Genomic DNA, 25,000 nt, shown 5'->3' on the forward strand with positions numbered 1-25,000 from the left:
TCAATCACTCCCCGGTAACGATCCCCGATTCAACCCGGGTCCCTCTCTTCTGGGACCACCACTAGGATGTCGTATTTTATGGAACCACCCGGTGGTTCATGGGAAGCGATTATAAAATCGAAATTTAAATGTCACTCCACTCCAACGTGACACCGAAGATAGGAGCCACGGACAATGAAGATTCGCGAGAGACAGCAATGGCGGGGGGGGAGCGAGAGAAAAAGCGAAAAAGTCGCAAAAATTATGTAGGAATTCTCCATCTGAGTGTCGATTGAGCTGAACAGTAATGCACTCCAGGGATACAGTTGAGGGTACAGAACTTTTCCGTTGATTTTCAACTGTTCATTCATACCAAACCCAGCACATGCTTTCACAAGAGTGATCACACACTCGTAGACCGCACGCTGATGCCCCACACACACACACACACACACGGAGAATCGGCTCCATTTCTTGATCTTATGTTCTGCTACTTTTGCAGCAGGGTTTCAAAAAATCGAACGAGCATAGGACTCTTCTGTTGATGATTGTCTGAAGATCAAGTCATTCATAAACACTTCCGAAACCGAAACCGAACATCGTATAACAGAGCGCCGCAACCGGTCTTAACGGGGGAGCTTACTGGTGATGGTAATCTTAATCACTTAATCTTCTCAGACAACACCCGAAAACCTACGCAAACGTGACACGGAGGAGTGCGCGTAGAACGCATACACATATCGTTTGATCATTCGCTCGGTTGCCGACACTCGGTCACTGGTCGTGGGGACTCCTGCGACACACACGCATCGCACGGTAATAAATAAACACGATCGGTCATTAATCACACCGTTCCTTCGCTCGCCGGCGGTACCGTTAAGCGTCCTGGGCGGTAAACCCGGCCCCTTGCAGAGACACTTCCGGGGCCCCGGCGGTGGTGGAACACGAGGAACATCTACCCCCTCCCCCCTTCTCCACTTCCATATGTTCAGAGTTTGATGTTGCGTGAGTGTGCGATCGTGCTCGAGGACGCCCTTGACAGACGAAGTTGGCTTTTCGGTAGGTTAGTGAACCAAACGCGTGCGAAAATATGGACGGACTCTATGGGCAGCGCAATTTCGAGCTACGTCAAGGTGCTTCCCTGTGAGAAGAGCGGGCCTATTAAGACAGAGCCCTGATCTTCAAACTTGTGCACGGCATTGCGCAGCATTCGAGAATGCAAAACATGATCATCGGTCTGCGCGTTCCTTTGACAAAACAATCTAGCCAGCAAGTCGACGAAGGTGTTATGAATGAAGCAGCAGCAGCAAACGCAACAAACAATCGACGATCGATGAAAGCCAGGGAAGCAAGGGCAACAGCCAGCCAGCCAGCCGTCATTTATTCGCAGAATGGTGTTCATGATCTTGATCGCCGGGAATCGCAATTTGTAATAGCCCCCTCCTCTTGGGATGCTACTATTTATAGTGACTCCGGGACTGCTGTTGTTGTTGTTGTTGCTGCTGCTTGTGATCGCAGCATCGCATCATCAGGTGGTCGCCCCAGCAGCACCAGCAACACCAGCAACAGCCTTCACAGCAGAGCTCGGTTCCGGGGGCCGGGGCCGGGGCCGGATGAGAATTGACGTCAATTGGTGGGGAGATGATGATGACGACGACGGCCAGGGGAAAAGCAGTGTAATGTACGACCGATCGCACGATCGCATGCTAAGGTGTTGTTAGTCTCGAGACTTCTCCCCCGTCTCCGGTCCCTTCGTCTCCAGCTCCATTGCTTAAAGCAACACACCAGGTGGTGACGATGGGTTTGGAGGGGGTTTCCAGAAACACTAGACTATTTCCCACCGTTTGGCGTTTTGTGGTCTAACAAAATGATTCGTTTTTTCCCCTTTGGATCATCGATGGCGCATGTAGGTTTGAGTGGTTTAATAACGATGGCGCTAACGATGAATTGGATTCGCTCATCAACCACAACTGGAGCCACCGGGTGTGAGCATAGCGGATGTTAGACGCGTCCGTTCTGCGCACTGCCGGACCGACAGAGCCTGACACAGCCCACTCTTTATGAAGCATGTCATGGCCCTTGATCCTTCCGATCTGGTTTTTACTATAAATAAACATCTGCTACTGTTATTCGTGGTGGTGCGGTCCATCCTGCGAAGCACGCATGCAGGAGGGCTGCTGCTGCTGCTGCTGCTGCTGCAAGGTAATAAGCAAGAACCTGCAACCTTCAGTCGGATCGGTTTTTGCAAAAACCCACCCAACACGCAGGCCGCGGCACGCGGTCGCTCTTGTTCTCGAAAGGAAATATGGAATACCGGTTCCTCGCTGGCCATACTAAACAAAACACAAATCACTGGCAACAAACAGTGTCGTGCAAGAGCGGGAGAGCGACAGAGGGAAACGAGAAGCGCTCGAAAGAGAGAGAGAGAGCGAGCGAGAAAGTGGAGTGCCATTGCGGCATGCGCACGGTCGGCCCCACTTGCGGCGTAGTGCATCGCGGTGAGGGTGAAGGCGGCGAGATTGCAGCCACCAGCGAACAGAAAATGCGTTTTCACCCGTGCAACATAACCATTGACCGGACCCTGTCGATACACACACCTCAAGGTTGATCGTATCTCGATCTCGAGAACAGATATCTTCAGTTCGGGCGGATCTGTTCGCAGAATTCAAATAACCGGCGCAATACCGGCAACCCCAAGAAGGGGAGGGGGCGAAGGACGGAAAATCTCACTTTCTCGACACCAGTAAGCAGTATATACACAAGCCATTAAGAGTAACGAAGCTATTAAGACTGAGTCCCCACCACAACACGATTCACCATCAAGTGAATATCGCCTTGCAGTGAGCAGTTGTCTCAGTTTGCTAAAGTTCTAGCTATTGCACCTTCATCTCTTATACCTTTTGCGTGCCCTCTCCTTCTTTACTTGCCCTCCGGCTAAGGGTAGCTATTTTTAGCACGCCGGAACTGCGTTCTAGAAGCCGCTGGAGCAGGCCTATGGTTGCAGGTGTTGTGTAGGCAGATGCAGCTGACACCAACCGCCCTGGCCGCTAGAAACAGTAGCAAAACAGTTACTAAGGCCCCGGGCGGGGGGAAATAGATCTACCAGCAGGGAGATAGCGATTAGCGTTAGGAAAGACACATTTCTAACGCTCTGCTCCCTTATCTAATGCTCTTCTACGCCCGACGCGACGCGCCATTCGAGCGCCAAGTGTGGTCGTTAAGAGAAATGAATTCCATATCCTCTCGTTCGGAGATGAGCAGCACCGTGGGGTGCTACCAGCAGTCCGCAGCAGTCTGTCTAATACCTTTGGCAATTAAGCCGTAAAGAGTGTCAACAGCGAAGCAGCCGTTATCACACTCTACTACACGACAAATGGACCACCAGGAACCACCAGAGAAGCAACGAAGAGAAAAGGCCCAACAGTAGAGGCAGAGTTCAAGCGGCGAAGGCGAGCAGTCCAGAAGCCATGCTGCTCCATGTTCGGTTCGGTTGGTTTCGTTTCGTTTCGTTTCGTTTTCTTTTATGTAATTGGAAACCAATTATTTTGCTATAAAATTGATCGAACGACAACCGCCAGGGGTGACGCGCGTGAGAGAGCTCATGCGGTGCTGGAATCCGCGGGTATCATCCTCACCATCCTACGGAACGTCCCTCAATAAGCTAGCTCTCCTTTCTTAGCATTTTATTTGGAATAATGCTTAGTGGCTGGATTTATTTTTAGCAAAGACCTCCCTTCTGTAGCACTCTTTCCCCCCATCCTTTATTGCGTCCCTTGTAAATTATGCGCTGCTAGACACTGCAATTCTACACCTTGGACCTTGGTGGTGGTAGCCCCCGTAACGGGGTTGCTGCTACGATGTCGCAGCGAATGACAGAAGAAAGACTACCGAAGCCAGCGGACACTGCAATGTGCGTTTCGCCGCCGCCGCCGCCGCCGCCGCCACCGTCGCCTCAATATGCCGCCTCAAATTGATGCTTCAGCTTTAACTATATTGATTGATTCCGAGCGAGCGAATCACACGCCACACGCCAGTCGCTTGACGTCGCGTCACCTGATTGTACATGGAAAGCAGGAGCAGTAGTAAGCGATGGCCGATGGGCCGATGGCGATGCTCTCTGCCGGCAGAATCGATGCCAATTGAAGTCGATTAGAACATCAATACCGGGCCCGCGATTCGCCGCGAGAGATAAAAGGCGAGGCAGGCGATGCGCCAGCAATCTGTGGTGTCCTGTCCTGACGCACTCCTATCAGCGGGGCGATATGTTGTCGTTTCTAAATCGGAATGCGCCTCCTAGAGCCCCACACAGCGTGCGCGAACAGGCTGACTCGATCGAAGATTGTGATTTATGGAGGTTGATGGCGTTTCGATGGCCCTTCTCCTTCTCCTTCTCCTTCTCCTCCTCCTTCTTTTCCTTTCGAGAATGTCAAGCAAGTGTCATCATCATCGCGAGGAATTAAATGAACCGAAAGAGTTCAAAAGACACAAAGTGAGCGAGAGAGAGAGAGAGAGAGTGTGTGTGAGAGAGCGATAGCACATGCATTCCATCGGCGAAGCCAATCGTTTTGACCGATATACCCCCGGTATTGCCAGCCAGCGCTTGATCATCTCACTATGATGTCATCAATTAGTGATAGTAGGCACATTGGCAGAGCGGTGCTCTCATTTGTCGCTCGCCTTGCCACCGGATGAACGCTCCGGGAGACAGTGACACGAAGTATGTACACATTCAATCAATCCCCGCCCCGCGATCACGCCGAAATGTGATCCATTTAATAACAGCACAGAATGTGGCCGAAAAAGGAGTCTGAATTCCGAAACCGCAAAATGCGGTTCGACATACACGTGTAGGCTTGGGCTCATGATCTTTCGGCGTTGTGTAGGAGCAGCAATCCTGCTGTCAAGTTCCTGTCAGCCATACCGAACCGTCAACGACGCCGACGATCACCCGAGAACCGGGTGCGATTCTCACGGTCCATCAACACCTGCCAATCACCGATTGATTGACTGACTGACTGACTAACTGCCACCTTCACCGCGGAAACACCCGATCGATACACTTGCGCCCCTCTCTGGTATGGTGCGGTGCGTGCCAGACGGTCCCGGGGGGGGGGGGGGGGGGTGTCCCTGCGGGCCGTGAAACGACGATGGCCGATCGTCTCCATCAAAACCTATTAATAGGCCTCATTTGTTTACGCCCGCTGCCCCTTTCTATCTCTGGGCGGCCATAAATAACCGACCGACCAGCAGCTATTCTAATAATGTCTTTACGACCTGTCTAACACCACCGATCACCGGTGCGATCGCGAAGATGATCGCGCCGCTCTCTTTCTCTCACTCGGGTCATGCGGGTAATAATAGAAAAAACAAACGATACCGGAACCCGGCCAACGACGTGCCGGGAGCCGAGCGCGATACAATTGATAAACCATCAATCAATCAGGCTCATCTGTGGGTGTGCCACCGGATACTAAACCCCAGACCAGACAGTGGTTGAGCGGGACTTGAGCAATTAATTACTGATTAGCCTCGCTCTGCGGCGACTCTCGCGCGTCTCGATCGTCGATCGTCGTGTTTGCGCAGCACGTGCGATGGGCCGGTCCATATGCCCGCGCCCTAAGCATCGTGGCCGCGCGGCCATTCCATTGTGCCATTACTTGTTGTCTTGTGCAAAATATTGACTCGTTGGCCCTGATCGTCGTTGCGGCTTTGCGCTGATGCGATTGAGCGATTTAGTGCTTACTTCCCGTCCCGCCTCCCGCAAATCCTGCGCCCATCCCGACACACTTACACTCATATTCACCCCCACCGGTCACTCTCGGTGCGCCCTCTCTTTACTTAATGCGGAGTTCCGTGGAGCCAAACGAGAATTTGTTTATAGCGTTTCGGTAAATACTTGGCCATCACATGTTTGTTTATGGAGTGATCGAGCAGCAAACGATCGCGAACGCTTCCGTTCAATTGGATGCCAAGGAGCGGGGAGGAGATGGTGAACGGGGACGGAGAGAAATGTAATCTGCTCTGGTTCTCACTCACTAACAGGCTCACTTGGGGTTGTTGCGGTTGGCGGGTGTTTGTGGAACGAATGGAATTCCATCGGAATTAGAAGCACACTACGTAATAAGATCCCGCGGTCCGCTGGTGATTTGTACCGCCCTCATCATCGTCTCCGGTCTTTTTTTTTCTTCTAATGACACAGCCCATTAGTAGTAGGACGGGAGGGAATCGGAATCGGGATCGGGAGACTGATTAACTGCGGCCGCTAATCGTTATTAGTTGTTTTGATCGTTAAACGGTAACGGTTGGATGATAATAAAACGATTAGCGAGTTATTCATCGAGATAACCGGGGGCTAGGGCCACAAGGGGCCGTCTGGTGTGACCAACCGGTCCACCCCGCCCACCGTCGGGTGGAAGGATGACGCGATTTTGTAAATTTTGCTTCAATCGTCGTTCCGGTTTATCGGCGGAAAGATACCTGATTAGAATAATTCATTCCGTTTGCCTTTAGTCACCGGGGCTCCGTGGGTGATCCAGAAAGGAAAAAATCCGTCCAGAAATCCGATCACGCTCAGCTCAGCGTGTAGGTGGAACGGAAAGCCCCTCGTTCCAAGCGCGACGACGACAGTCACGCGCCCAACAAACCCGAAACCGGATTTGTAACGATCTCGCGCGACCGCGGTCTGTGACGACTGTGATTGCGATCATGAAAGGGAAGGCCAGCGGACAGCGGCAGCAACTAGCAACCGATCTCGACAGACAGTATGGTACCACCGGGCAGGCAGGCTGGCAGGCTGGCAGGCAACATGAAACCAAAATACACCAAACTACAATGTCTTTTTGGCTTTGCGGTACACCACGCGCCCTGAAACCAGAAGAGGTTTGTGGTTATCGCCCCAAAAAGGCGGTGGGTGGGTCAGCGGAAGGGGCTTGTGTTTGGTTTAGCTCTGCGGTCCCCGGGGTGGGGGGGTTGTTGAAGAAGAAGTTGTGTACCGGCTAGCCGGCCGGTCGGTCGACCGCGGCCAAACAAATATGTAAATACACCGCTGTAGATGCTCCGTTGGAATGCTCTTCGTTCCAATGCAAGGCACACGCACAAGACACAAGACATCCAAATCGTTCGTTTGATCGCCACCCTCGTGGTCCCCGTTCGCGCAGGTACTACACAGGGGCACCGCAACCAGCACCGCGTAACCGCGAGACTCAAGCGCGAGCTCGAGAACGGCACCGCACTGTCTCCGCGGATCGCACGCTGCTGCTGTTGGACGTCGGCCATCAGAGAGATTTATTTTGCCGCCCGCTCGCCCGCCCGCCACACGACAGCTGCGCGCTCATTTCATCAGCATTCCGTCCGCGTCCGTTATCGCGGATCGCGCGTTCGCTTTTTCCCTTTTTTCGCGCGGAGCTCCGTCGCCATTTGAATCGTTAAAATCGCGGGCACGATGAGCGATCCTTGTTCAGCGGTTGGAGTAAGACGTTGAAGGCGTCGGTTGTCGGTGACGATCACCTGAGACGATTTCGAACAGCAATCGATCGAAACACGGGGGGTTCACTTACTCTGAGCTGAGGGATCATCATGGTGACTCTTCTTTCCCCTTTTTGCTTCATCCTCTGATAATAAGTTGAGCGTTGATCGCGCGATCGCCCTCCTCTGCACTGCTATCACTATTCTTGGTCGTTCGAATCGGTATCGGAACCCTTTCGGAACCGTCAGATCGTGATCGTATAGAAACACACACTCACATACACACACACACACATACGCACGAGGAGACTACAAGGTGCTGCCGCCAGTATTTGTCGCGTGTTGCGTTCGATTGCCCGTCCCGGACAGTACTAACCAATCGGTCCGATTAGTCGATGATCTTAATACCGATCGTTGTCAGGGCCCTCCTCCCCCCTCTCCTCACCGGCTGTGCGCGCCCTCATGTGGTGTGCGCGTGTGCGCTCGCTCGCAAAGGTGTATGGGTGCGTGGTGAGATGGTGCAAGTTGGTGGCGGCAACTTGCTCGGTTCACTGTTGCCTACGTGTGTTCTACGCTATCGATACGACGCCAACGCCGGCTGTTTCGTAGACATTTGGACGCTATAGCGGGCTCGTAAGCTCGTAGTTCCCAGAGTCCGTGAGGAGGGCAGAGGATCATTCATTCTTACTCACCGTGCGAGATTACGCTGAATGGCGTCGCGTCATTGCAGGCGCAGCACGTCATTGCGGTACATCACGTGCCCGGCATTTGCAATGCAACCAACATTCCAAGCTGCCCAATTCTGACACACTTGTTGGCCCAAAAATTGCCACGAGCTTCCATTCTAATAAACAATCTCTGCTTATTCTCTCTCTCGCTCTAGCGCTAGCTCTAGCTAGGTCTAATGAGTAATTGTTTGCTGGGAGCTCGTTCATGTTTGCTCGTTTGCCTGGACCGATCAACATATTGCGCGTTGCAGTTTTCGGAATGGACCCAGATGAGATCAGACGCTCCAAAATAAGACTCTCTTCCCCGTTCCTCACTGGAACTAGCGGAATGCTAAACAGTCACTCCTCCCAAGAAAGCGAGCCAAGGATATGATTGGCGCTGAAGATCAGTTTTCAGAGGAAAAATCCCACCCATGACGGTGAGTCATGACGTTCGAAATGGCTGCATTGTTTAGCTGGTGATCGTTCGCAGCATGCAACCGGGCAGAATGACTCCTTCTTCTCTTTCCTGCATTTCCTGCCTTATCTTCTGCATCTATAAATAGCTCTCCTTCCAACAATACACAATTACGACAATGATACGCCGCTCCTGCCAATCCGGTGTTCCTTTGCGGATCATCTCTCGTGTGCCGACGGTGGTTTACACGGGAATCTCGTTCCGAAGAAGGGGAACGCATCCATCATCAACCACTTCCTCTAGGAACGGGGGAAAACACGCGTCAACGATTGGTACTAATCACGATGACGAAGAGCACGACATCGCGATTACACTCCTTTCCTTCAGTGTCTTGAACCGAACGAACTACACTCGATGGTGATGATGACGATAGTGGTGGCGACTGCGAAGATGAACTTTGGTGCAAGATAGTTCTGGAAACAGGGAGCCAAGGGGGCAGCGGCCTGTTCCTGGGACCGATCCTGTTGCCCCGGTCGGTAGCGAGATCGTCAACGGCGTAGCTCAGAAGCAACGAACCCCTCATCCACATCAGCCCACCACCAGCATCACGCACCTTCCTCCTTCTACCACCCCTCCTACACCCACGGAACCAGCTCAGAGAGAGGATAAATAAATCAATTATTTATAATTATATACCTTTTATCATTCGTTCATGCCAGGCACCTCCACGACCACCACCACTCCGGGTGATCGTTCCTCCTTCTGTCAACGGCCATCGACGACCCGCTCTCTCTCTCTCTCTCTTTCTTCTCTCAAGGGTGCTTCATCACGGGGGGCGTAGAACTCTACTCTAGGAGTAGAAGGTATGTGCAACTACTGCAGCCACATACGCGCGTTCTGCAATGTGCACTAGCAACGTACGTATGTACGCACCGGTGCTCTAGAGGTGCAGCAGCAGCAGCAGCAGTTGGATGGTGTCAACGACAGTTGAAACGCCGCTTGACACACCCCTTTCGAGAGAGTGGCATTTCATAACGTGACGTCGTCGTCGTCGTCAGCGACACGATCGCCATTGCCAGAGCAAGCGAACACCAGCGAGGCCAGTGCACACACAGGAATGCGTTCCACAAAGGCAGTCCGCCGCCTGCCAGACCAGAGTGCCAGTGTTGTTGTGCCTCGGTGCCACGATGCTGCGCCAGTTGCGCTGTTGCGCATACTTGCCTCCCTCCCGCTCTTCCATCCATACGGACCGGGCCGGGCCGGGCCAGGCCAGGCCAGCCATACCGTGGAGTGGAATACTTAAGTACGTTTTCTTGGATGACGACGCTCGACGCCGGGGCGTCCCGGGTGTGGGGCGCGGACTTTCCACGAAAATGGGCACGACAACGACGACGTCGGGCAGCGCCGCACTGGCTGGAAAGTCCAAGCGCACCGGCATGTCCATTGTATTTAAATTTCGGAGTCCGCTCCACAGGAATGCGGACAATTTAAATGTCAAAGTGTTGATTAAAGTGCGCACACCGCACCGTACCCCGCATCGCCATCGGTGCCGATCTCTTCATGAGGAGATTCAGGAGATCTGCACCAGATTGTAGCAACCGGAGGAGGCCACCAACAACATATCTTTCTCCCTTCGTTGCGTGGCACAGGGACTGCTTTTCGCCTGCTTCAGGGGAGGGTTTTTGCAGCGAAAACAAGTGCAGAAGTGAGCGGCCAACACAACGCCGACTACGATGCATTGGAAAGCGATAGAGAATTGTGTTCCATGTGTTCGGGTTTATGTACAACACATCGGCATCATGGGACATGATGGCGGACTCGCTCGTGGACCTTCTACGTCAGAGTCCCACAATGTGTGACTCAATTACAGCTCCACTTTGCTCGTTAGCATCTTGATCGTGATCGGAAATACCAAACCATTCCAAAGGACACACAGACGCACGCACTGAGTTGCATAAAAGCGGGCTGCGAGCAGCGAAACGAATCGTGTGTCTGCACGTGCCATCGATGATAGCGTGAGACCAAACATACCTTCCTTCATTCTAATCTCAAAACACCTACCGCTCCAGGGCAGAGGGTAGAGTTCATTGAGTGTGTCGAGTAGTAAAAACGACGTCACACGGTGTGAGCGTGCGAGAAACGTGTCAACCGAGCTGCGTCAGATAGTTTCCGCGACCGCGCCAATCCCGGCCCGACCCGGCTGCGACGATAACAAACCTCACTAACTAGCCACTATCGTTTCCAAGCACGAGGCGCTGGAGAGAACCACAGAAGGAGAACCGCACAGCCACGTCCAGCATTGGTGGTTGGTGTGTTGCTTGCCGATAAGCTGAATGACGGAGGAAGGCGCCCGGACAAACACACACGCAGCCAGGGCGCCCTTCACGTGCTCTTTCATTTTCACTTTCTTGAACCCAAAGTTTAACAACAACAAAAATGTCGCCACCATCGGCGACACGTGTTTGGCGACGGTGTGACCTTGCAGCAGCCATCGCTTCCACGCATCAATTTGGCGCCAATCCGTAGCTCTCCTTTCGCTTGTTCCTGTCTAGCGCGAGGGGGAGGGAGGGGAGCGGGGCAACGACACAACGGTCAGGGAATCTTATGCTGGCGCCGGTCAGGAATTCGTTGGAATTTGACTGCGAGTGCCGGGCGGAGGAACATCAAACAACAAACGACGAGCCGCAATGTCGTCGTCGTCGTCGTCGTCGTCGTCGTCATCACAGTCGCCATTGGCTGTCCTCGATCTTCCAAGTGACAAGTCGGTTGGCACGCAGCATAAACCGTCCCCACCGAGTCAAGATCGCCTTGTGCCTTGCTTGACGGGCTGTTGCCAATATCAGGTCACATACCATGGGGTCCCGTGCTCATGGATGGGCAGGCAGGCGACACTCGCCCTCTGTATGTATGCGGTACATTCTTAACGCAGAGGAACGCAGAGGCGCTTGACAATGCTCGGCGGGTTCTCCAGAAGCGAAAGCCGCCGCCACGATCGCTGTCGTCAGCGACACACCAGCAACAGAAACCGCGGGGATTCGCGAGATGTGCAGAAGCATAACGTTCCTGACAAGCCGGCCAGGCCAAGATACGCCCACGGTGGAGGAAAAAAGGCGAAAACAAACCATTGGCCAAAAGATATTTTTGGTTCCACAATTCCGCCAGGGCGTGGGGCTTGTAGGTCCTTCTGTGATGCCTTGTTGTGTCTCTCGCTAATTATTACCCGCGTGATGCTGTAGTGCCGACCAATCTTTTGCGGGTACACCGCCCGTCCGCATCTGTCATTCAAGGCCTGTCACAGCGGCAGCACCCGAGTTCTTTTCTTGGTAGCCGGTGGGACACAACTTTAGACGCTTCCAACCACTTCCATGGAAAAGTCTGGCGGCGACGAGAAGCCCGATTAAACCCCGGTCCCGAGGAACGAGTTCTTTGGTCTTTCTGTTTTTTTTTTGGGTCAAAACAGTATCCAACGACGCAAAAACGAATATTCGCGATTTGCTAGGAAGAGGAATCTCTTTCTAATGCTGGCGAGGCGAGCGGATGAGGTTTAAATTCAAGGACTTACTTATTTAGTCACTTATCCACCTAAAGCAGATTCCTACACTGCTCCTCGATTGGCGAGCGTCTTCATTGATCCAATTCTCAACTTCATTTCAGTAGCAAATTCGACCAACAACATTACGACACGAATGCAGCAATCTATGCCACGCCGGTGTCCATGATTTGTCCTTCAGTTTCACATTTTCTCCACCAAACTTCTCGCTGCAATGCGCTGGGCTTTCAAATTCAAATTACCATATCAGTTGACAAGCCTTCTGACTTCATTTGGAAGCACTGATTGAGTCACCGGCACCCGGAGTTGAGTGTGCATTCGTAGTCGAGCATGAAAACCCCTCCCGTCCTTCCGTCTCGATACCAGTGACATTGGATACCCAGATATGATATGGCCCTGCGTGTGCAGAGCAGTAGCAACCTGTTAAAACCGAAACTCCCAGCAACCAGCAATACACAGCGCATGCATACAGGGCATCGTCGTCACGATGCGCCACTACAACGACGACGACGACGACAACGATGATGATGACGATGGTAGACTTGACGGCGTGTCGGCAGACCTGGTGCAACGCGGTCACGATCTACTGCGACCGTCGCTAGGTTGCGAGCGAGGAGTCGCCAAGAAGTCTAACACCAACTAATGGAGACTCTAGACACGGCTCGGCTGTACGGATCGCTGGCCGGTAGCTGGTCTGACTGGTGGCCAAGCCGGTTACCAGCGCCTTAGGGGCGTGAGGGTCGGAGGGCGGGTGTGTGAATGTTCTGCATCATTGGCAGCAACGGCAGTTGAGGTCCTCGGTCCTCGATTATCACTTCAGTCGATCTGGCCTTTGGTGTGGATTCGCGCTCGTACGGAAGACGATCGCGGGGTGCGGGTGAGGTGAGGCTAATCGTTTAGCATCCTCCCCGCCCCTCTGCGCTACGCTCACCGCACGGACCACCAACCTACATCCCCTTGCAGCTTCAAAGCGGAATCGGCTGCTACTGCAACTAATCGTTCTCGACAGATCACTCGAGCTGGCTCGGCGATCGCTGCCTGTTCTTTGCCGCTCCACTGCTTTGGCTGCCGGGTAGAGACCGGTGGTGGGTTGGCGGGTAATTGAAACAGCATGTAAACGCCGTTGTGCGCTCAAGGAAACTGGATCCTAGCGGTTTCAAGGTGTGTGACGTAAGCGCGCGCGTAAGTTGCGCGAATTTGAAGCCCTCGACGTCGTCGCGGTCGTGGTCGTCGTGGTCGTCGCGAGTATCCCTTCTACCGCTACTGCCACTGCTACTGGTGCTGGTACTTATGATGCTGGCACCATGCTGGCCGGTTGGTTGTTCCCAATCGAGGTTAACCATTTTAGCACCCGATAAGTTCAGCTAATGGTCGTCAAAGGACAGCAACCGTGCGGGCAGACGTGCTCCTCTTTTCTTACGTGCAGAGGGAACCAGCAGCAGCAGCAGTAGAGACACACAACGACAACGGCGAACAAACAACAGTAGCAAAACAGACACATTCTGACCTTCCGAAAACATAGAAGAAGACGACGACGAAGAAAACGGCTCTCGCTAATGATCGCCAACGTCACCACTACCAAAGGCGTACCAAAGCAGCATATGCGATGATCGTATGCTTCCGAAAACCGGTATAATCGGATCACTCAGCCTTAGTTGCCGGTGTGTGTGTGTGTGTGTGTCAAATTGTCACATTGATACCCCGCTCCTCAAGTCGGAGAGCGTTATCGTCAGCATCAGCCTGAGACGACGACACATGCTGATGATGATGATGATGATGTTTGCCGACGATCAGGTCTGGTCAGCAGCAGTAGCAGCAGTAGCAGCAACAGCCAACGCGATCAACGATCGTCGGCATGCGCGCACCGCATCGTTTTGAAGTGCAGCAGTGTGTGCAGCACAGACCGGACCACAGGCTGCAAGGGCTGGCTGGCTGGCTGGCTGGCTGGCTGGCTGGCTGGCTGGCCCTGTGTGCACCGCGGATTTGATGAAAGTGGGCTCATGGTGTTACGTCAGATCGACACGATTTGAGCGACACCCTCTGTGACCGCGGCCGCTCCGATGCTCACTCAACTGGCGCAGCATGCCGCGCGATCGTTCGTTCGTTCGATGCAGTAGTGGACCCGCGTATGGTGCGTTTGCGCTGACCCGGTCGTCGATGGGTGGCGCAGTGGCGCGTGAACTGGCTGCAATGGTGTGGACTAATCTCGAATATATCGCGAGGACTTGCTCAGTAGTCGTGATGTGATGGTGAGGCTGCTGCTGCTGCTGCTGCTGGTACGATGGTTGGTGCTCGTGGTGCTCATGCAAAAGTAAAAGTAAAATTCACACATTCACACACAGGCATTCAGTGTGTCACATACGCATCCGCTTGTTGTCGGTGTCGGCGCAAAAGAAGGAAGCACCACCACCCCACAGACCCGCTTATTTCATGCGGTTCATCCAGGCCAATGCGACCGACGGATCGACGGAGACAGACACAGATGCCAGTGACAGAGCCAGCGGTCCACCCAGCGGTTCCCTTTCGTTGCTGTGGGGAATCCCTACGATCACCGGCGGTAATTAAAGATCGCTCACATCGCGGTGGGTGGGTGGATGGGCGTGTGTGGTGTGGTATACGGAAATAAACGCACCGTCGCCGTCCCACCTTTCGTCTAATAACTGTCATCGCAAACCGGCATCGTTGATCGCGCCACAGACGATAGCGGGATGCGGTTTGCGACGACGACAACGACGACGACGACGACGACGACGACGATGACGACGACGACGAGGGACGGTCAATGATTCGCAACCATCGTCGTCACACATGGATCGTACGCTGTGTACATGTGCGCGCGCGAATCCGTGGGACACAGCGTGATCCCATTCCCGCGCACTCCCGCACTTCAATCTGCAGGCGGGTGCCGTGCGCGGGGATCGCGAGCGGATTCGGAAGAAGCGGAAATGAGCTGCACTCGCCGCTACTACTCGCCATCACGCGGCACTCGTCGTGCGGGGAAAAAAACGGGGGTATAGCGTTGAAACACGGTCTCGCGTTTTATCGCGCAAATCTCGCGAATATGCGAATCACGAAACATTTCCGACTTCTAGAGAGATAGAGTATAGTGTCGCCATTTGAACCAGTAAACCCCATGTTATATAAAAGTTTTAATGTACGTCAAAATAAAGATGATGAAATTATTGGCCACATAAACGATCGGTCACAGCCTCCTTTACCTTTCTATTGTTTTTTTTTTTGTAGAATTATCACGTGGTTCTCACACCAACATGTATGAGCAATCTTCGGTTCAATCCACGGTGCTGACGATCCTTTCCTTTTAAGTTGGCCAATCGGTTTGGCGATTCCAGAACGAACGATTGATTGTCAAACGGTTTTTACACTACATGCACGCACGTATTCAACACGCACCGCGACGCACGACACGGATCTTAATGGTACACTACACTGGACGGGACTCCTCTCTATTTGCAACTTCTTTGCAAATCCTGATGGGGCCCTCGAATTCAACCGTGCACGCAACTTCAAACACCGAAACCACACGACGACGCGCTGCTGGTGCGGTGACTCTCTGGCCGGCTGGCCTCTTTGGAACGTAGTCGTTAACGGTTTGTTATGGGAGCAATATTTAACGCTCTTGCCTCCAAGTCTGCCTGCCTGTCTGCCTGTCTGCCTGCCTGCTATCAGCGATGAATGGCTCTGGAGTGTAAACAGAGAACCAGTTTGCAGCACGCACTCCGTACTTGGCGGGGGGGGGGGGGGGGGAGAGGATCAATGCAGCCAGCAAATAACCGCAATGCGGGATGAAACACGGGGCGCCAGAAGAGTCAGGCGCGCGCGCGCGCGCGATTTTTGCACTTTGTAGAAGGTTAGAGACGGACGCACACACGCGGTCAGTCCGTTCGATTCCCTGTTTTCCTCCTGTTTGTCCCGTTCGCGATCCGTTCTTCCGTCGGGATTACGATATTTATTTACTCTTCGTCTGGGCCGCAAACGCGAGGACAAGCGGAAACGCGTGATCAAGGGGTGGTTGAAATGGAAAACTCACAAAAAAAAAACACGCCAAAAAACACACCAAAGACGACGACAATGAATCGACCGGCGATCGAGACGCAATTCCTCGGATACTGCTAGGCGCTCTCTGGCGTCTGCTCCTGGGTGTGGAACCGTCTTTTAAGTGGGGTATGTTGCTGTTGCTGTTGCTGCTGCTGCTGATGCTTTGCCGGCGGCAAAAACCAAAACCAAAAAAAAAAAAACGATCCCAATCCACTCAATGCTTCCTGTCTCTTTCTATCTCACTCGCTCGCTCTGTCTCTCTCTTTCTCTCTCTCGCGTGCACGCAGGGATTCCTCCTCCTGCGGGAATGATCTCTGGCGTTGCAATCGCTTGGCGTGAGGATCGGCAACCTGCTGCCTGAGATCGCGCGTTCGCGAGCGCTTCGCTGGGGTCTTGGTGTGTTGAGATGACAACGGCACACGCTCACTGCTATTGCTGTTGTTGCTGGTCACCAGCTTTGCGTTGTTGAACTGTTGTGGTTTCGGTTTGTTTGCACTACGGACACACGAGGGACAGGTGCCGCCAGACTGCGGTGCGTGCGGCTTCCGAAAAGAGCTGTGTGAGGGGAGGGGAAGGCAGGCAGTAGGGTTACACACTCTGCTCCGCTCCGCGTAGATGCACTTGAGAGATATACACGAATACAACACGAACAATACGAACGCAAAACACTCTGCTCTGCTCTTATAACTTGTTGGCTTTCGCGGCCGCGGTTCCTGCTTTGATCATCAGCTTCTGCTGTGCTAGACTTCTGTTTCGAAAATGCCGAGGACCGATGCTGGCCCGAGAGAAGATACCTCGGCGACACGTTTCTCGCGGCTCTCGTTGACGCGCTCTCTTTACGCACCCTATCTCTCTCTCTCGTTCAAGCTCTGCCGATCAACTCTGCCGATGCTAACTCTCCTCTTTTGCTACCCTCACAAATGCTCCGGGTGCATTTCTGGCGCTGCTGAGAAGGGTTGTTCGGGTCGCTGCTGTTGCTGCTGCTGCTGCTGCTGCTGCAACTGCATCGTGACCAAGTGTGCACCCGCACAATTATCCGGCCAATAAGCTCGAGTTCGAGCTGGTTGTCACCGGACGGGGCTGGCTTTTAGGAACGGATTGCTGCACATCGTGACAAATCGATTGATGCTGAAGAGATGCGAAGACCGCGCTACACCAGAACATCACCGTTATTGCTATGCTCGTACCCAATCACGTATCGCGAACTGCACACTGACGGATTGTGTGCCACGACGAGAGCAAACTGATGGACCAGGAGCAGCAACCGCAGCGGCAGCCGCTGCCACAGATCCGCGCACGCATACGTGCAGCAAACGGCACACGACACCTGCGAAACGACCACAACATAAACCGTCCCGGGGCCCCCGTGTGGCCGACGAAAGGGGAAATATGCATTTCTCTCTGCTTTCTATTCTCTTACCGATCTGCCGATCGAGATGATCACCACTACAGAGAAACGGAGCGAGATGCATCGACACGGTGCATCGCAGCATGCGAAAGCGATGTCATCGCCGCCTCTGATCGGCCTCTGAGTAACCCATGAATGCGCCACCCAAGTGCAATGAGTAACCGATCCGATGAGTCCGCTCCGTACGGGACACTCGTTGTGGGCTCGCGATAACTCGGAAAATTTTCCTCCCACAGGATAGACAGGAATGGGCGCTGGCGCGACCGGAAGTGACGCGAAACTAGGCATGCATGCAATGACATACTTTTGCTTAATTTATGCATCGGACTTGTTCGACAGCGAATGTCCGTGAATCATCAACCTTCGTCCGCGGTGAGTTTGGTGTTTTTCCGCCGCCAGCGCCAGCACTCGATCGATTCCCACTTTCTAAGAGCAGATCGCTGGCGCTGCCACGGTACCTCACGTAATGCCGCTCGATTATTCCATCATCCGAGATCGAGTTTACCGAGCGGCCTTCTCCCATGGTCGTGCGATCCGTACGGCAGCAGGTGCGCCAGAACAATCTAGCTACCGTTTATACACACAAACAGATACCCACACTCTCAGTCTAATTAATGATAATGATCAATTTGAACTCTTGTTGCAGTCTGTTGCAATTAGCAACGGCAATGTTCCCCCAGCACCAGTGCAAGTAGCAATCACTAGCCGATAGTATCGCTTGTTGCTGAGGGGTTTCCCCGTACTGCAGGGTTATGTGTAAGATAGCTGGCAGTACTTGAGCCTTAATCGTGCGTCTGTTTCGGTTGGCAGGCGCAATCGTCAAGCCCAGAGGAGTTTACAATCACCTCGCTAGGAGAAGGTACGAAGTAGCCAGTTCTAGCGACGATCTGACGATCTACTTTTTAGTTAAAAAAATCCATTTAACCGACAAGTACACTCGGTTATCCCAAAGGAATTAATCCAAATGGAGAATAACATGCTGAGTCACTAAACGTTTAGCTGTAATGCAATACCCTGGATTGAGTTAATCACCTTCACATTAGATGATTAGACTGCAACAATCGTGGGAGTCGAACAGCATTCAACGGAAAATTATCGTTAGTAAATCATATTGCATGACATCTTGAGGGGAGAACCCGTTAGACATATTTTATTCTCAGAATCGATTGGAATGTTATACTATTTTTTGATATTCTGCTCTTGGAGCTTGGATCTAACAGCTTCAAGAAGAGCGGGATGCGGGCAGTGCACGTACCGCGAATAGAGCTCTCTATACATCATCAAAATGGAAACATTTTCTTTGCCTAATTTGAAGCCTGCGTCAGCTTGAAATCGTCGCTCTAGCCTACTACTCGGAAAAGAATCCACGTGTCAGATTGGTGACGTAAATAAGAAAAATACTTATCCAAGTAGGACACCTCCGTTACAACACGTGTCCTCTACCCCGCGGCATGACGACGATAGAAAAAGCTATTCGATTGAATTTACTAAATTCTTGAACGTAGAAGTATTGAATTATTCTGGAATACTCACTTTTAAATAGTTTATAGAAGCAGTCTGTTTTCTCTATTGTGCTTGGGCTACAGTTTGAAGCCAATGCCGCTGTTGCAAGAAGGATTCTCCCCAAAGACGAGCCTGCCACACCGGTCCGTATCTGTTTTCGTTTCGGTTCTTGACTGTGTGCTTGACGATCCCGTGTGGTAACGGATAAGATCACATAAACGCTCCAACTCCACCACTACACACTACCAGCAATCTCGACGAATCACGAAAAACACAGACCAACACGCGCGAGTGGCGGAAATGGATGTAATTCGCCGTGACAAACACTTACTGGAACCTGCGGGCACCGTATCACCGCGATTCTCGCGTCTCTCTTTCAAGTTCCGGCACCACTCGATGATATCCGAGGGTACAGTAGATCACGCTAAACTTTTTCCTCACCGGAAGGTAGCCCGTTGTGCTCGTACTGGGATCGAACAACAATTTACGGTCAATCTGCACCCTTCCCGTGCATTCCATCACCGAGAACGGGGGCAAAAGGGCTGCTGGTAGATAGCAGCGTACTTTACGAGCTAAAACGTTTGACCTCGCCGCCGCCGTCGTCGTCGTCGTCGTGATCGTCGATCGAGAATTATGTTTTATAGAACGCATCTTCTTCCCGGCCACCTAGCGCCATTTCCCTCGACGACCGGATGCGAGCTTCCATACTTTCACCACACGGTCACAACCACTAACTCGCTCGCTAGCGCACGTAGCACCTCACGATGTGATCGTCGGTCTGATGATCCCTGTTTCGTTCGTTTGCCCACTTTTGGGACACTTTTGCAAGCTGCGCCTACCGTTACCTACGTCTCTCTGATCGGCCTGCACTGATTAACTTCAACGAACACAATACCTAGCGACAGAAAGGGAGTACCAAGCTGCTTAAACACACTAGTGCTCCGGATTTTCGGATGACCAAACACTACAAAGCGGACAAGACAAGAGTGTGTCGCGAAAGTGACTTTAGATTTCCAATCCACGTCCACAACCTCGTTAGTATGACTTTTATGAAATCGGAAAACTAATATTTCAAAATGGGAAACACAGGTCGCGCAAAACTCACGTAGCACACGCCCAGTGGTCTAGAACAGGTCTGATACTGCCCGACAGCCGAGTAAATGGCTTATTTTGGACGAAACAGACTGAACGACGGACCGTCTGCATAAGCAAACGCCTTCCGTTCCAACGTGCTAATGGATCTGATCACAAACACAGTGACAGAGTGAAACACGGGAACAGAACGCGCTTCATTGAGTAATTGAATTAAGTGCGCTGCTGTGTAGCGAAACAGTGCGACCCAAATGTCGTGCTGCACAATGGTTCTGCGGTGGCTCCATTGGAATGGGTTGCCTGTCCCACTCGTTACGCATTGAAGCATCGAAAGGCAATCATACTTTAATACATGTTTTATAGATGAGGTCCTTGTGAGAAATTAGAACAATAGCAGCATAACAAGGAGAAAACCGACGTCCAAGGTCCGTGCTTCCACCGTCCATGGTATCACACCTTACGTAAAATACCACTCCGTCGGACCTAATCGAACCCTTGCTCACAACCGCGGTCTACGTAACGGCAACAGAGGAATATTCCCTCCTCAGAGGAAGGGAGACAGTCCTTTGTCGCCAATGCGTCTTACTAACCCGTCCAAGATTTATCAGCCACCTCAATAACGCTTCAATAATCCATTTGAATCACATTACAATCGGTAACAGGGATACCGCGGTCGGTCTAGCCGTCAACCACCCATCACTCATCGACCAGAACACTAGCCCCATCATCGAACGCGCTGAGAAGGGTTCGGATTGGGCCCTGAGTACGCGCCCATCGCTCTATTCTAGCGCGTCGCACCCGCACAATGAGACACACACACACACAGTCAACTGGCAACAGGTTCCTTGAGCACGCGGATACGGATAAGGCGCCAAGAAACCGGGTGCACAATGGCCAGCTCCAACCGGTGAAGCCTGTCAGCGGCAACAAGCGATTTTCTTCGTCAACCGTGGACTTGTCTTATCTGTTAGACAAGTAAAAAATTTCCACTACAATAATTACAATTCAATTGCTGTCACCGGATGAGGAAACGGCTACGCAAACCTTGCGCCTTCCCGGTTACGGACGAAGATTGCGTGACATTGACATGTTTCGTATCGAAATTATCACATCAGTTTGCTGGTAACCGATCACTCGATTGCCTTCCGTTGATGTGTTTTCAATGGATTTGATAACACTTAAACGAACTCTACTTGCACACAAGAAGTTTAGCAAAATTCTGTTTGTGATTGCAAAATAGTAATCAAGAACCAATTAATCAAAAAAGTACTGGGTATGATATAAAGGACTACAAGGACACGCATTAGGATCGGTTCTGATGCAATGCATAAGCTATTTCATGTCAGAATTCAAATATTTTGTGTACACGTGTTGAGCACGTATGATTTCTGATAGACGAACTAATGGTACGTTTTGTCCACATTTTCCTTTCAACGATGCAAAGACAGACCACCTCATGGATGGATAAGAGTGATTATATAGCGAATCTAATACCTGCATCCGTTGGCAGGGTCATGTCGTATTCGCGATGTTTTCAAGGAAATCAAGCACACACACACACATACACACGGACACACACACACGCGCGCTCAATCGTGCTTATGCTAATTAATCTTTTAATCATATGCTCGCGAGGCTCCTAACCATTCGATCGTTAATAGGATCGAGTGAAACGAGCAGAAAAGGTCCGAGCTAGAGTTTCGCTTCACCCATAGAGCAGATAGAAATCGCCGTTTCCACACATGAGAACGCGCACACGAAATCGGAAATCGGACATCACGTGATCGATTGCATTTCGAAATCACTCTCCTTCCCCCCAGCAATCGACTTACCTTGAAGCCGTCGATTCCAAATCGAAGATCGTTTCTAATCCTCTGATGGGTAGATGACTCGATGGCTACAGGTGACGAGGTGTGGTTTGAAGTTATGGTGCACTCTCGCAGGACAAGAAATGCAGCAATATTATGCACTTTAACTGGCACTATTCGATCTATCGATTCGATCGGTTCGATTTTAGAAATGCGTCTTAGCAGTTCGAACGGACGAACAGGAGACGAACCTTCGAGGAATGAAAGCTCACAGCGAATGGACGATTGAGAAGCGATAGCCTTGCTGAAAGATCACGAAGCGGAGCACGCGGCTTTTCGCAAAAACACACTGTAACACGCTTAGGGCCAAGGAGTGACTTGCGATGGCGATTATATAGGACCCCATTATATAGGGGGCCATTTATATAGGCGATAGAGGATAACGGCGCGCGCGCGCATCCCTCTATTCGCCCCGCCGCCCCCAGCATCCCTCACTTGATCAGAAAGTCCTACAATACCGAGAGCGAGAGAAAGAGAGAGAAACTCAGTCTGTCCCAGTGAGTCTGATAGCCAAAGTTTCTGGTGGAGCAGTTGAGAATGAATGAAAGAAAGAAAGAGGAAGAGAAGCAAAGAGCTAAAGCGAGAGAGTGAAAGAGAGAGACGGAGAGAGAAAGCGCAAAGCGAAGAAAAGATGCTGAGCGAGTGACCATTATCGAAGAGGCAAGCGTAAGGCTTAAAGAAAGAGTTGGGGATGAATTTGAATCGAGAAGCAACTGTTTGCAGAACATTGGCAGCTTTTGCAGAATTTCAATCAACATTGACACTACCACTTTTCTTATGCTCTCACACAAGGGGTTAGTTAAAGGTAGAAGAAACTATGTAAGTACACAAATAGTTAACGAGTAAAGTTAAAGTCCATAAATTACGTCCTCGATGATAAGATGAATGGAACAAGCTTAACGACGGCACGAAAAATGTTTGAACACTCATTAAGTTTTATTACTGAAAACTGGTGACCAGAATGGTTCACCGAATCTATTTTTCGCCCTTCAGTAAAACAACAAAGTTTATGAAACTACTTTAAGGAACAAGCGCTTGGTGGTTTAATAAAACTACGTAATAGTCATAAAATATCTCGTAAAGACGCATCGCAAACAAGTGTCGGATCATTCAACTTTCTGAAAAAAAAAATGAAAATAAAAATGAAACAAATCAACACGGCCATCTATTTTCAGGACACAACAATCCTTAGTTCCGATTTGCTGATTAGCCCGGAATCATAGGGTTAAGCGTGTCACACGTCACACATCAAGACGTGTCCAACTGCTGCGAGGGTACGAGGTCTGCATGTGCTTCCATTCATCCGTATGTTTATCAGCAGCAGCAACCACCCCCACCTCACAACAGCAGGCATTCGCATCATTATCCACTATCAGCAATCGAATAGTACGAGCGCAATTTAAGTTTAATTTTATACATTTGTAGCTTCCCTATGGTTCCTGTCTGACGTGACTCCAGTGAGCACGTGCATCCTGGGAGTTAGCAATGTGGGACTTTGCATGATTATCCCTGCTGGTGGTAAGGCACGCGGGAGAACAGCAATGATCATCCACTGAGTACTGAGTGGAGGTTGTACAACGCATGCCGCCAATTATGGTTTTATAACCTAATAATTTTCTTCCGGGAAACAAGGACACACAAATACACACAGACAAGGAACAAAAATAGGATCTTTTGCGTTGTTGACAGTGTCTGCAGAAATGAGATGTTCCCGAACTACGGAACGATTGTTGCAGCAGGATACATCAGGGCAGTGGACGCATTTTGACTTCAAGGATACGATTTTATGGCCCCGACAGCCCGCTGGCTTTGAGCATTCCAATTAGTGTAGCCGGAGCTAGTATAGTGTGCCCGTCCGCCGGCTGACGTCAGATCGGCTACGTCTCTCGCCCTGGGTAAGACTGTACTGTTACGTCTGGATAATTTAAATATAAAAAAAAAACCTCCAACAAATTCAACAAACGGGAAGCTGTGGGTTTGAGAAAAGAGAAATATATACCGCTTTCCTCCGACTGCCCCTTTCACTGGCCCGCTTTTACACAACCCACGAGTGTCGGAGAGGTTGAGGCGCGGATCACGCCCGTGGCACGATCGGTGCCACGAAGTCTGCGCTGTGTATTAAAGGAATTTTAATCACTCTTTCGGGGTGACTGGCGTAACATACACGTTCACATACGAACAAAAAGGCAAAAAATAAAAACAAGATGAAAACCATCACTTTTATGACTCATAAAAAGCAATCAACGAGTGGAATCTTCCCAGAAGGCATCTTTGAAAACCATCGGTTATGAGGGGAAGTGGGGAAGGGGTGGAGGGGTGGTTCAAGGGGAAACGTATTTGTATCGGTTCAGTGGTGTCGCTTCGCGAGATGTGGCCGCAGTTCGCACTCGTTTGATCATTAGTGGGAACACATTTCGGACATTGGATGCAGAAGACCCCCGTTGCTGGCTGGTCAGTGGAATCGGTGCAAAAAAGCGATCGACACACCGCATCGTGGCGAGTACGAGTGAGACAGTAGGAGAGATAGAGAGTGAGTGAGGTGAATGGGGTATCATTGATAAAACCTAACCTACCATTCATTAACATTCGATTAGCATACAGATTTGACGTGCCGCTATTTATGGGCACGAGATTTCGATCGAGAAGGTCCGAAACTCCGTCCGAGAAGGTGCCAAGTTGTCTGCCCGGCACGGACCGCACCAACCGCACGAAACCGGTCGCCAGTTGTCTGGAGTGCTCACGTGGTCGTAGTTGCCGGCCGGTTACCTGAAACTCACGCCGTGACGCCGAATGTGACCCGGAGTAGCCGGCATCATCAACGTCTAACATCGGGTCTCGATTCCGAACCGCGCTCTCTCAAAAAAAAAAAAAAAAACAACTCAAGCGGTCGCGTCCTGCCGTCGTCCACTTTCAGCATTTCTCGGACGTCTGCAGCATCTTCGAATAAACAGGTCC

At 51.4% G+C, this 25,000-nt stretch overlaps 1 protein-coding gene across 5 annotated transcripts in view; it reads right to left on the bottom strand.

Moving 5' to 3' along the window:
* The window catches only part of LOC125955233 (ion transport peptide), a 28,086-nt gene extending 5,735 nt beyond the window's left edge, over positions 1–22,351 (bottom strand). For 2 of the 5 annotated variants that reach the window (XR_007469087.1, XM_049686243.1), the window contains exon 1: positions 7,536–7,795. Coding sequence is in view for 1 of the 5 variants with exons in the window: in XM_049686243.1 (XP_049542200.1) it covers positions 7,536–7,586 (51 nt within the window). In the remaining 4 variants the exon portion in view is untranslated. Of the gene's footprint in view, positions 1–7,535; positions 7,796–15,336; positions 17,382–19,115; positions 19,339–22,009 lie in introns of those variants that run through there. The other 3 variants (XR_007469090.1, XR_007469089.1, XR_007469088.1) reach the window with 3 other exon arrangements.
* Positions 22,352–25,000: the final 2,649 nt, after the last annotated feature.

The sequence above is a fragment of the Anopheles darlingi genome, chromosome 3 (genome assembly GCF_943734745.1).
Source record: "Anopheles darlingi chromosome 3, idAnoDarlMG_H_01, whole genome shotgun sequence".
NCBI classification, from domain to species: domain Eukaryota; kingdom Metazoa; phylum Arthropoda; class Insecta; order Diptera; family Culicidae; genus Anopheles; species Anopheles darlingi.